The sequence below is a fragment of the Rhinatrema bivittatum genome, chromosome 2 (genome assembly GCF_901001135.1).
Source record: "Rhinatrema bivittatum chromosome 2, aRhiBiv1.1, whole genome shotgun sequence".
Taxonomy (NCBI): Eukaryota; Metazoa; Chordata; class Amphibia; order Gymnophiona; family Rhinatrematidae; genus Rhinatrema; species Rhinatrema bivittatum.
This window is the reverse complement of record NC_042616.1, coordinates 1382528-1395890: the sequence shown is the minus strand read 5'-3', so window position 1 is coordinate 1395890 and position 13363 is coordinate 1382528. Positions and strand designations below refer to the sequence as shown.

The 13363-nt window shown below is 43.9% G+C and overlaps 2 protein-coding genes across 3 annotated transcripts in view; both read right to left on the bottom strand.

Annotated features, from left to right (window-relative positions):
• The window catches only part of AGAP3 (ArfGAP with GTPase domain, ankyrin repeat and PH domain 3), a 1011227-nt gene that overhangs the window by 234128 nt on the left and 763736 nt on the right, over positions 1-13363 (bottom strand). The gene's annotated exons all lie outside the window — the stretch shown is intronic.
• LOC115083429 (zinc finger homeobox protein 4-like) lies at positions 6844-9012 on the bottom strand. Its single transcript, XM_029587236.1, has one exon. It carries the CDS (start codon positions 8832-8834, stop codon positions 6876-6878), a length of 1959 nt encoding a protein of 652 aa, XP_029443096.1. The 5' UTR covers positions 8835-9012; the 3' UTR covers positions 6844-6875.

The following is a 13363-nucleotide window of genomic DNA, read 5'->3' as shown; positions in this document are numbered from 1 at the left end:
CATAGAACGGGGGTGCAATAAATACATAGAACTTAAAAACATAGAACCAGAACTGAGGTGACAGAAGGTACAGTTACATTTAACAATGGAGGCCAAACTTGGAGAAGGAAAAAGAGAAGAGAGGATAGAAATGGTTAAACAATGTACAATTTAAATGTAGTATACAAATGTTATATACAAATGGTAAGGTGTTTTGGGAGTCATTGGGTTGTGTCCGGAAAAGCTTGCTTGAATAACCAAGTCTTAAGTTTTTTCCTAAAAGTTGGGAGGCAGGGCTCCTGTCTGAGGTCTGTAGGAATGGAATTCCACAGTAGAGAGCCAGCTGTGGAGGTGGCACGATCTCTTAGGGTAATGTGTTTGGTCGTTTTCACTGGGGGAACCAGGAGGGAACCTCTGTAAGCATCTCTGGTAGGTCTAGTAGAGTTATGTACTTGGAGCGGGAATTGGAGATCGAGAGTGGTGAGTTGATGAATAGTTTTATAGGTGATAGTTATGGCTTTATACATGATGCGGAAGTATACGGGTAACCAATGAAGCTCTTTCAGGACTGGTGAAATGTGGTCTCTTTTCCTTGCGCCTGTCAGGATACGGGCAGCTGAATTTTGAACCATCTGTAGTGGTTTGGAGTAGGATGAAGGTAGACCTAGCAATAGGGAATTGCAGTAGTCCCATTTAGGTCCCATTCTGTGACCGGTGGTCGGTGTGGAGGTTTAAGTTGAATTAAACCTCTCATAAATCTACTAACGAGGGGTTGTACTGATATTGGTGCAACCCCAACGGTATTGTGATAAGCTGAGATTGCACTTAAATGTACTCTTACAGATGAGGTTTGGAGACCAGAGTCTGAGAGATGCCATAGATAGTCTAATAAAGATGATGTAGTGCAGGAAAAAGGGTCAACAATGTTTTGTGTGCACCACGTGGTAAACCTTTTCCATTTAGCACGATAGTTCTTTCGTGTGGAGGGTTTACATGAAGCTACAAGCACTTGAGAGACATTAGTTGAAAGATTGAGTGGTTGTAAGATTAAGCTTTCAACATCCACGCTGTGAGGGATAGGGATTGAAGGTTGGGATGGCGCAACCTGCCCTGATCTTGAGTTATGAGAGTGGGTGCTGTGCCCAGGCGAATTGGGTCTCTGATCAAGAGGTCTAGAAGTATGGAAAACCATACTTGTCGAGGCCAATATAGGGCTATGAGTATCATGGACCCCTTGTCCTGTTGTAGCTTCACTAGAGTTTTGGTTATTAGCGGTATCGGAGGATACGCATACAGCAGGCCTGAGTTCCAGTGGCAAGCAAAGGTGTCCCTGGGTAAGCGGTTTCTCTGCTTGAACAGGGAGCAATAATTGTTCACTTTGTAATTTATGTGTGATGCAAAGAGGCCTACTGTTGGATGACCCCAATTGTGGAAGATCTTGGTCGCCACTTCTGGATTCAGAGACCATTCATGAGGTTGGAATTGACGATTGAGGCGATCCGCCACTACATTGTGAATTCCTGCTAGATAAGTGGCCCGTAAAAGCATTGAGTGTGTCAGGGCCCAGTCCCAAATCTGTGCTGCTTCTTGACAAAAGAGATACGAGCCCGTACCTCCATGTTTGTTGATGTACCACATAGCTACTGTGTTGTCTGTTTGTATCAGAACAGTCTTGTGGGAAAGGCAGTCCTTGAACGCATGCAGCACATAACATATAGCTCGAAGCTCTAGGAAGTTTATCTAAAATGTAACTTCGAGTTTTGTCCAAGTACCTTGGGTCTGCAGATGACCAATGTGTGCTCCCCAGCCTAAGATGGATGCATCTGTAGTTAACCTCACTTGCGTAAATGGTTGTTGGAAAGATAGGCCTTTGAGCAAGTTGTTCATGGTTGTCTACCATAGGAGCAAGGATGTAGTTGGTAAGTTACTTGAATTGGATAAGAAAACAGTTGAATGGCCTGTATCCATTGTCTTTTGAGTGTCCATTGCGTGAGCCTCATGGCTAATCTGGCCATAGGAGTAACGTGAACTGTGGAGGCCATGTGACCCAAGTGAGTAAGACATTGATGAGTCGTTATTTGTGTGCGTGCGCGGAGAGAGCCTGCTAAGGAGGCTAGTGTCTGTGCACGTTCTTTTGGAAGGAAAGTTTTTGCTGTTATGTGTTTAATTCTGCTCCAATGAATTGTAACAGGTGAGATGGTGTGAAGTGGGATTTCTGGTAGTTAATGAGGAATCCCAAGGAATGGAGTAGAGTTATTGTGAGTTTGAGAGAGTTGAGAGCTCCTTGCCTTGTTTGGCTTTTGATGAGCCAGTCGTCTAGGTAAGGAAACATGTGCACGCCCTGCTTGTGCAGGTGGCAGCTGCCACTGCCAGGCACTTTGTGAACACTCGATGTGCTGAGGCAAGACTGAATGGTAGCACCCTGTACTGGAAGTGTTGACTTCCTACTAGGAATCGTAGATATTTGCGATGAGGAGGAAATATTGGAATGTGAGCGTAAGCATAAGAACATAAGAATATGCCATACTGGGTCAGACCAAGGGTCCATCAAGCCCAGCATCCTGTTTCCAACAGTGGCCAATCCAGGCCATAAGAACCTGGCAAGTACCCAAAAACTAAGTCTATTCCATGTTACCGTTGCTAATAATAGCGGTGGTTATTATATAAGTCAACTTACCGTAATTAATAGCAGGTAATGGACTTCTCGTTCAAGAACTTATCCAATCCTTTTTTAAACACAGCTATACTAACTGCACTAACCACATCCTCTGGCAACAAATTCCAGAGTTTAATTGTGCGTTGAGTGAAAAAGAACTTTCTCCAATTAGTTTTAAATGTGCCACATGTTAACTTCATGGAGTGCCCCCTAGTCTTTCTATTATCCGAAAGAGTAAAAAACCGATTCACATCTACCCGTTCTAAACCTTTCATGATTTTAAACACCTCTATCATATCCCCCCTCAGCCGTCTCTTCTCCAAGCTGAAAAGTTCTAACCTCTTTAGTCTTTCCTCATAGGGGATCTGTTCCATTCCCTTTATCATTGTGGTAGTCCTTCTCTGTACCTTCTCTATCGCAATTATATCTTTTTTGAGATGCGGCGACCAGAATTGTACACAATATTCAAGGTGCAGTCTCACCATGGAGCGATACAGAGGCATTATGACATTTTCAGTTTTATTCACCATTCCCTTTCTAATAATTCCCAACATTCTGTTTGCTTTTTTGACTGCCACAGCACACTGAACCGACGATTTCAATGTGTTATCCATATTAGGTGCTACTACCCAAGTTCTCTTTCTTGGGTAGTAGCACCTAATATGGAACTTAACATTGTGTAACTATAGCATGGGTTATTTTTCCCTATATGCATCACCTTGCACTTGTCCACATTAAATTTCATCTGCCATAAGAACATAAGAAAATGCCATACTGGGTCAGACCAAGGGTCCATCAAGCCCAGCATCCTGCTTCCAACAGTGGCCAATCCAGGCCACAAGAACCTGGCAAGTACCCAAAAACTAAGTCTATTCCATGTTACCATTGCTAATGGCAGTGGCTATTCTCTAGGTCAGAGCTTTCCAAACTTTTCATGTTGGTGACACACTTTTTAGACAAACATAATTTCGGGACACAGTAATTAGTCTACAAGCAAACCGGAGGTTAAAGGTTAAACGAACGAAATGTATTTCGACAATTTATGTATGTTTCCTTAAATATATACATAATAAAATGTTTCACGACACAACATATCTTGTGAAAACCTTTCGTTTATATTAAAAATATATAAAATTCAAAGATTAATGTTGTTATAATTTATGAGTAACAATAATAAAACAAAGTTATTGTGTTATTCAATTTACCTCTTTAATGAGATATATGAGCTTGATGGGATGAACACAGCTTTTGAATATTTGGTGTTAATAAAAAAGTCCAAAGGGTCTTCTGCAAAATTTTAAAAAGCTGGCCAGTTTCACACTATATAATTATTTGATAGCCTCATTCAACTAATTCTATATGGCTATGAGAGTGAAATCTGGAATTTATAGGAAGGGACAGAATGTCAATATAAATCCTGCACCTCCAGTTCTGTAACTCTGTGCATCCACTGAAATTCCCCCAAACAATGGAGCTTGGATGTTTCCCTTACAGCTCATCATACTAAAAGATATTTTCAAATGCTGGTGTCACCTCACAGTAACAGCAGCACAAACACTTTCCACTGCCAGGCACATTGTGAACTAAAATAAAACCTCGCAAAAAAGACACTCAAAATCTATACTGCAATCCCATTGTAACATAACAGTAATAACACCAAGGACTCAAACAACAATAACCCTACCTGTGAAAAAGCAAAGGTAAATATTACACTGGGTCCTAGAATACCAATACACCACCTATTGAGGAAACAAAACAAACCCGATTGCTATAGATCCCTATGCTAGCAGAATCTCTCATCATGGTCACACACACAGAGCAGAGACAGACCCTCACCAAATACAGAATACAAAATAAAGGAGCACAAATTAGACAAAAACTGAAATGGAAACTCCAAGAAGCCAGACTTTGTGTATTAACAATGGAAAAACAGAACCACCATTCCTCATAAAACAAACAAAATCAAGAAACATAAAGCATCAGTTATAATAGTAAAACCATACTAATAAAAGAATATTTTAAAACTACTGATAATTAGAATTTCTATTAATTAAAATCATATACATTTTTTACAATTTCCCAGAGGTTATCCTCTCTCACACAGACTCACATGTCCATTCTCTCTCACACATACACTGTCACATACATACACATTCATGCTCTTATACCCACCATAACCTCTCGCTCTCACAGACACTGACACACTCTCAGGCTCTAAGACACTCTCTCCCCCTCCACACACAAACTCTTACTCCCCTGGATTTTCTCATACACACTCTCTCTGGCTCCCTCACATACACACAAACACACACACCCAGGCAAGGTCCCAATCATTCTCACACAAACACACACACCCAGGCAAGCTCCCAGTCATTCTCACACACTAAAACTGACCCCCAGGCAGGCTCCCATTCATTTGCACACCACTCCCTCACCATCCCCCAGGCAGGCACCCATCCATTCACACACATACACCCCCAGGCAGGCACCCATTCATACACATGCACACACTAAAGGCAGACCCCCTCTCTTTCTTTTGCCAGCAACCTCGGAGCCTCTCTCATTCCTCTGCTGCCACTGATGCCGCATGGCTATTGGAGAGGCGCTGATTGCTGCTATTGGCACTGAAGCCCATTCTGCTGCCTCCTCTGTGCAGGCCCTGTGGGTTTCCAGTTCCTCCATGTTGATCTCGTACATTGTGAGATCCGCATAGAGAAAGTGCTACTCTTGACATTAACAAAGATTACATGTGCCAATCAGTAAAAAGTAATTTATTTCTTTTTTTTTTTTTTTACCTTTGCTGTCTGATCTTAGTTTTCTAATTGGTTAGTCCCAGGCTTTTTTGTTCCACCTCCCCTTTCTTATTTTTTTGCCAATTCATTTCATATTGTCTTTTTTTCTATTTCTTTTCTCTCCATCTATCTTCTTCCCTCAAACATACAGTCAGGTTCTCATTCTCACATGCTTTCTCTCTCTCTCACACACACACACACACACAGGCTCTCACTCTCACATGCTCTCTCTCTCACACAATCATTCATACACAGTCTCTCTCTTGCACATGCTGTCTGACTCTCACACACCCAGGCTCTCTCTCACTCCCACATGCTGTCTTGCTCATGCACAGGCTCTCACTGTCACATGCTGTCTCTCTCACACACATACAGGTTCTCACATGCTGTCTCTGCAAACATTGAGATCCTCACTCCCACACCCAATCTCTCAACTCATCTCATACACGCACACAATCTCTCAATTCAGCTCATACAGGCACCCAATCTCTCAACTCAGCTCAGCTCATACAGGCACCCAATCTCTCAACTCAGCTAATACACGCACTCTACGGGCCCTCAGCCTCTCTCTTACCTCTGGGCCTCCTCTTCACGGGTCGCTGCAGGATCGGCTCTGCAGCGGCCCTGATCTTCTCGGGCCGATCCGATCCACGGTGGGGGCCCTGCTACCGGGCCTCTTCTCGCCCGCTGCAACAACGCGGCTCCTCTTCTGCACGCGGCTGCTTCATCTCCTTCCTGCCCGTGCGGCTCCGGCAACATTTTTCTTCCGGGGCTGCGTGGGCAGGAAGGAGGCGGAGCACCTGCACGTTTAGACGTGCCCTTTTTCTTCTGGCCGTGGTGATGTGAACTCACCACAGCCTTACCGATATTCCGGCTGTGTGTCTGCGGCACACAGCACAACGATTCTTCGCTGCTCAGCCGCCAGTGGGATGAGCTCCACCGGCGGCCGCATTGGCTCCCACTTGCCGGTGTGTCACGTGCACCGGGCTTGCGCGACACACCGGCACACCTCAGGTGACACACCAAAGTGTCGCGACACACACTTTGGAAAGCTCTGCTCTAGGTGAACTTAATAGCAGGTAATGGACTTCTCCTCCAAGAACTTATCTAATCCTTTTTTAAACACAGCTATACTAACTGCACTAACCACATGCCATTTAGATGCCCAATTTTCCAGCCTCACAAGGTCTTCTTACAATTTATCACAATCTGCTTGTGATTTAACTACATCTTGAAGATCCAGAGAACAGAGCCAATCTCCCTTTTGAAGAAGAGGTAACATGGTGCCCAGAGAAACCATTCTGAATTTTTCTTTTCTCAGAAATTTGTTGAGATTTCTGAGGTCGAGGATGGGAGTAGGCCTCCTGTTTTCTTTGGAATGAGGAAATAATGGGAGTAGAATCCTCTGCCCTGCTGACGTCGGGGAACTGGTTCCACGGCCCTGGCTCTCAGAAGGTGGATAATTCTGTTTGTAGAAGTGTGGATTGGTTGTTTACTGTCCAAAACGAGGTTGGTGGAGTATCGTTTGGTACAGTGAGAAAGTCCAAGTGGTACCCCTGAGATATGATAGTGAGTACCCATTGGTCTGTGGTAATATGTGACCAATTGTGTTGGAAGAAAGCAATCTGACCTTCTACCGGCAAATTTGGGATCGGATTGATGGACAGGCTGCTGCTCTCTGGTAGAATTTCAAAACCTCGATGTTGCTCCTGTTTGCAGAGGGGTTGAGCTCTAGGCGCTCTTGGTTGTCTAGATTGTGCTCTTTGAGTTGGTCTGGATGAGCGTCCATGGGCAGGAGATGGATAATAACGTCTTGGCCTGTAGTATGGGTGCTTAGACTCTTTCCTTGGGAGTCTTCTTGATGGTGTTTGAGACTCCTGAGGTGCAGAAGATAGTTGTTTTAGGGTTTCTGAGTGCTCCTTTAGGAGGGAAACCGCTTCCTTAACCTTAACTCCGAAGAGATTGTCCCCTACACACGGGAGATCAGCCAGTTTCTCCTGTATTTCTTGTCTGAGGTCTGAGCCCTTGAGCCAGGCCCATCTTCGAGCACTTATACCTGTGGCTGACATTCGTGATGCAGTTTCAAAACTGTCGTATGCTGCACGAACTTCGTGTTTGCCCGCCTCCAGGCCTTTATGAATTACAGAAGAGAAAGAATCCTGAACTTGCTGGGGGAGAGTTTCAAAGAGTTCTTGCATCTGTTTCCATAGGTTACGCTGGTATTGCGTCATATATAATTGGTAGGACGCAATCCTGGAAAGTAACATGGATCCCTGAAACATTTTCCTACCAATGTTGTCTAGGAACCTATTATCTTTACCTGGTGGAGTTGAAGAATGAGTCTTTATTCTCTTTGATTTTTTCTGTGCTGACTCAACTACTACTGACTGGTGAGGTAGTTGAGTCTTCTGGAAGCCTGGGATGTGTTGGACCAGGTATGTTGAGTCGGTCCTCTTGTTCACTGGAGGTATGGAGCAGGGATGCTCCCATAACCTGTGTAATAATTCCACAAGGACTTCGTGAATCGGTATTGCTAACACCTCCTTAGGTGGGTCCACGAATTGCAACACTTCCAGGGTCTTTTGCCTGGTGTCCTCCTCAGATTGTAATTGAAAAGAAATGGTGTCAGCCATATCTTTAATAAAGTTGGAGAAGGACAGGTCCTCAGGAGGGGATTTTCGTCTTTCCTCTGGAGGAGATGGTTCCAAGAGGACTTCCTCTGAGGAGGTATCAGTGGCAGTATCATCCCATGTATCAGGTGTATCCGGTCGTAGAGGTGTAGAAGGCATAAGCACCTTTGGCATCGATGGTTGTTCCCTGGGTTTCACTGGGAACAATGGGGATAGTGGTGGAAATGGGCATGGGACCCCTGATGGACCTGGGATTGGCTCTGGCATCGGAAATTCTCCAATAATATCTTCTCCCCTCGGTGGTATTTCTTGAGGTTTCACCGAAATAGCACCGATAAGTGTATCTAGTTTTGTTAAAATCGGCACAAAAAAAGATAAATCGGGCATCGGCATCGATGGAATTGACGATGGAGTCGGCACTGGCATCGGTAATGGTATCGATGGAACCGGCGATGGAACCAGTAATGGCATCGATGGGACCGGCGATGGAACCAGTAATAGCATCGGTAGTGGCATCGATGGGACCGGCACTGGCGGTGGTACTGGCGATGGCCTCGATGGCGGAGTCGGTGCTGGCATCAGAGCTATGTCGAGGAGCACAACCCGAACTGCCTGGTGGATATAGCCGTCCAGTTCCGCCCGCATAGCTGGTGAGACCAGAGCAGCTATGGGGAGAGGCAGTGAAGGCAATACCGGTACCTTCGCAGGGCCCTGTGGAGGTACGGTTCCTGGCACCAATGTCGGTGGGGATCGCCTCGGGGTGGAAGGTGTTGGCATCACATCGTCTCTCCGAGGTTTCTTTGGTGCTGATCCAGGATCTGTCAATGGACCAGCGGATATTGGATCAGTCTCAGGATCGTGAGGCCTCCGATGCCGATGTTTCTGCTCGGTGCTCTTTTCGATGACCGATGTCAATTTTATTGAGGACTTAGATGGGGTTGGCGACGGACGATCCCCCGCTTCATCCGGTCTTCGTTTCTTGAGGACAACCTTACGGATCGCGCCAGCCGGAGACGACTGCGTGGACGTCGATGTTGATGGCATTAACTGTAAATGGAACAAGTGCTCCATCTTCTCCATCCGGAGTCTTCTGCCCTTCAGCGTCATCTCAGCGCATTTCGGGCATGTTAGGACAACGTGTCCTCCACCGAGACAGAAAACACACTCTAAGTGTGGGTCCGTAATAGACATGGTACGGCAACAAATCGGGCATTTTTTAAAGCCCGTAGCTATTGTGAAGTCGGACAGCCGTCGACAACTTTCAGGCTAAAAGGAACGGTACGGAACAGTCGGAAAAAGGAGAAAAACTTACCGCGATGGTAAAAAATGGGAGACCCCCTACAGTGTCGAAGTTTTTTCGCATTTTTAATAACTTTTTTATATGGTGAAAAATCACCACACAGGATTCCTAAAACCGCGAGGCTAACGGCTTCGCGGAAAAAAGAAGACTGAAGGGAGACCCCTATGGCTGAGAATATCATGGCATGCCGAGCATGCTCAGTGGGCACACTGTGCCAATCAAAAGTTTCTAGAAACTTTGACAGAAGTTTTTCCGTATAGGGCTCCATTACTGATGTCACCCATATGTGAGGACCAGCATCCTGCTTGTCCTGGGATAATGCTACCATCCACTTGGCCAAGATATGAGACGGACAGTGAAATGCTAAGAGAAATTGGGGACGATAACCAAATTGGTAGTGCAGTAATAATGAGACATTTCAATTACCCCAGTATTGACTGGATTAGTGAAACATCAGGACATGCTAGAGAGATAAAGTTCCTGGATGGAATAAAAGACAGTTTTATGGAGCAATTGGTTCAGGAACCAATGAGAGAAGAAGAAATTTTAGATTTAATTCTCAGTGAGTGCAGGATTTGGTGTGAGAGGTAACGGTGGTGGGGCTGCTTTCAATAGTTATCATAATATGATCACATTTGAATTAATGACTGGATGGGAGACATTAAGTAAATCCACGGCTCTAGCACTAAACTTTCAAACGGGTAACTTTGATAAAATGAGAAAAATAGTTTAAAAAAATGGAAAGGTGCAGCTACAAAGATAAAAAGTGTGTAACAAGCGTGGACATTGTTAAAAAAACAAAACAAAAACATCTTAGAAGCACCCCAGTCCATATGTATTCCACGCATTAATAAGGTGGAAGGAAGGTCAATTGATTGCCAGCATGGCTAAAAAGTGAGGTGAAAGGCTATTTTAGCTAAAAGATCTTCATTCAAAAATTGGAAGAGGGATCCATCAGAAGAAGCATAAGCACTGGCAAGTTAAATGTAAGACATTGATAAGACAGTCTAAGAGAGAATTTGAAAAGAAGTTGACCATAGAGACAAAAACTCACAATAAAAACTTTTAAAATATAACAAGCAGAAAGCTTGTGAGCGAGTCGGTTGAACCGTTAGATGATCGAGGGGTTAAAGGGACACTTAGGGAAGATAAGGCCATTGTGAAAAGATTAAATGTTTTCTTTGCTTTGGTGTTTACTGAAGAGGATGTTGGGAAGATACCCGTTCTAGAGATGGTTTTCTAGGGTGATGATTCAGATGAACTGAACCAAATCATGGGGAACGTGGAAGATGTGGTAGGCCAGAGTGAGACACTGAAGAGTAGTAAATCACCTGGTCCGGATGGTATACACACCAGAGTTCTGAAAGAACTCAAAAATGAAATTTCAGACCTATTTCAATTAATTTATAAACTATCATTAAAATCATCCGTTGTACCTTAAGATTGGAATATGTCCAATATAACACCGATATTTAAAAAGGGCTCCAGGGGTGATCTGGGAAACTATAGACCAGTGAGCCTGAGTTCAGTGCCAGGAAAAAATTGTGCAAACTGTTAAAAAAATAAAATCACAAAACATTTAGATAGACATGGATTAATGGGACACAGCCACATTGAATTTACCCAAGTGAAGTTTTGCCTCACAAATCTACATTTTTTTTGAAGGGGTGAATAAACATGTGGGCAAAGTTGAATCGGTAGATGTGGTGTATTTGGATTTTCAGAAGGTGTTCGACAAAGTCCTGCATGAGAGGCTTCTAAGAAAACTAAAAAGTCATGGGATAAGAGGTGATGTCCTTTTGTGGACTGCAAGCTGGTTAAAAGACAGGAAACAAAGAATAGGAAGAAATGGTCAGTTTTCACAGTGGAAAAAGGTAAAGAGTGCAATGCTTCAGGGATCTGTACTTGGACCGGTGCTTTTTAATATATTTATAAAGATCTGGAAAGTGGTACGACGAGTGAGGTGATCAAATTTGCAGATGACACGAAATCATGGATAGTAGTTAAATCTCAAGCAGATTATGATAAACTGCAGGAGGACCTTGTGAGCCTGGAAGATTGGGCTTCCAAATGCAGATGAAAATTTTTTTTTTCCAATTCTTTATTTTAAATTTTCACTAATTATAACAGCAAAATGTATACATATACTGAAATATGATCACACAGAGACAATATTTACCTAGGTACTAATACCAAATTTACCCTTATAATCAATATATCAGTAATTCTTAAAGGAAAACCATGAGACATTGGAATATTCAATTGATTGATTTAAGGCAATTAATAGTGTTTATCACACATTTTTTAAGGAAATCAGCGATACAACAAAACTATTATTTTTGCTCTCAAACATTGCTGCATTTTTGTGGGTGGTGTATCTAGGAATGCCTGTAATGCCGAAACTTCATAAAAAACATATTTATGATCTTTATACCATATGTTGTGTTTGGGTGTTTTAGTGTGCCTTTGGGCCTCAGCCCGACCCCAGACGGATCTAGGACCGGACCGAGGGTTGATGGCGTGTTCCACCATGGCTGACGGTCTGACCCTCTGCCAGGCCGGCAAGCTCCCATGGCCAACAACAGAAGATGTTGGAATGTGAATGGTCCTCCGACCATTCCGAGCCCTTTCGGATCTGCTGCGTGGAACAGCAATGGAGCAGCAGCCTGGCCTGAGGTTGAGGGCAGACGGGCCTTGACACGTAGACATGACAGCAGGGTCGATGCAACGGCATCACGGACGAAGACATGACAGCAGGGTCGATGCAATGGCATCGCGGACGAAGACTGCACAGACGTCAGCGTTAGAATCAGCAGGGCTGGCCTGGGACGCAGGCCCGATGAAGGCAGCGGCTCCAGCCGCTGCAGGAGACCCTGGGGGCAGCTCCAGCCGCTATTCCAGCCCAGGGATGCAGCCTCCAGGCCGCGAAGATCACAAGGACGCTGGCGGCGGCTCCCCAGCCGCAAAGATGTCAAGCAAAGTCCGTGGCACCTGCCGCGGCGAAGCCAAGACCCCGGGGTGGCCTCCGGGCCACATGAGAGAGCAGAGTCCGTGGCTCCGGCTGCGTGGGAAGGCTGACGGTGGCATCCTGCCGCGTTGGCTGAAGAGAAGCAACAAATGGTGAGTGCATGCTCGCGGGGAGACCCGCGGGCAGCGCGATTCATAACACCATATTTCACACTTACATGGATATCTTAAAAATAATTTTGCCCCCTAGCCAAAGTATCAATTTTTAATCTAAGGAATTCTCCTTAATTGAGTTACCCTTGATAGATCTGGGTACATCCAAATCTGTTGTCCATGATATTTCTGTGACCTATTACGTAAAAATAAACGTAATACTGTATATCTCTTTCTGATGGAAACATAAATGAGACAAATAAGGTTTCTCTTAACAATATCTCTGTTCCAATTGTTGTTTCTAGGGCTTCTGATATATTCATGGACTGCTCTGGCTGCATGTCTCCTGTAGATAATGTTTTTTGGAATATAGTAAATTTTTGCCAAGGCCGGAATAGTCTGGGCTGGCATTTTTAGAACTTGCAATAAATATTCCTTGAGCATTTCTTTTGGGGAAATAATTTTTTGAAATGGAAAAATTTAATATTCTTAAATTGGAGTATCTTAAATTATTCTCCATATATTCTAATTTTTTCAGATTAGACATCTCTGTCTTAACCAAGTTTTTTTTTGAATGATTTCCACTTTAACCAAATGTTCTTCTTGTACTTCCAATTTACTATTATGAGTGACAACAGTTTTTTCTAGATCTAATACTTTTTGTTGAGATTCTGTATGAGTATTAGTTAACTTTATTATAGCTGTCTCAAGAGACTTAATTGCAGTCCAGAGAGTGTCCATGGTTACTTCAGATGTACTAGAAGGTATAATTATTTTCATTTCAGACTTTCCCTCCTCACCACCCCTGCTGCAAAGTTCCCCATTCCCATTTCTACATTAGATACTACATTTAATTCAGAAGATAATGGGTCTCCATTATTATCCT

What these genes read in the sequence shown, in the direction of transcription:
- LOC115083429 (XM_029587236.1), bottom strand. Translation starts at nt 8,834, where the DNA reads ATGCCAACACCTTCCACCCCGAGGCGATCCCCACCGACATTGGTGCCA.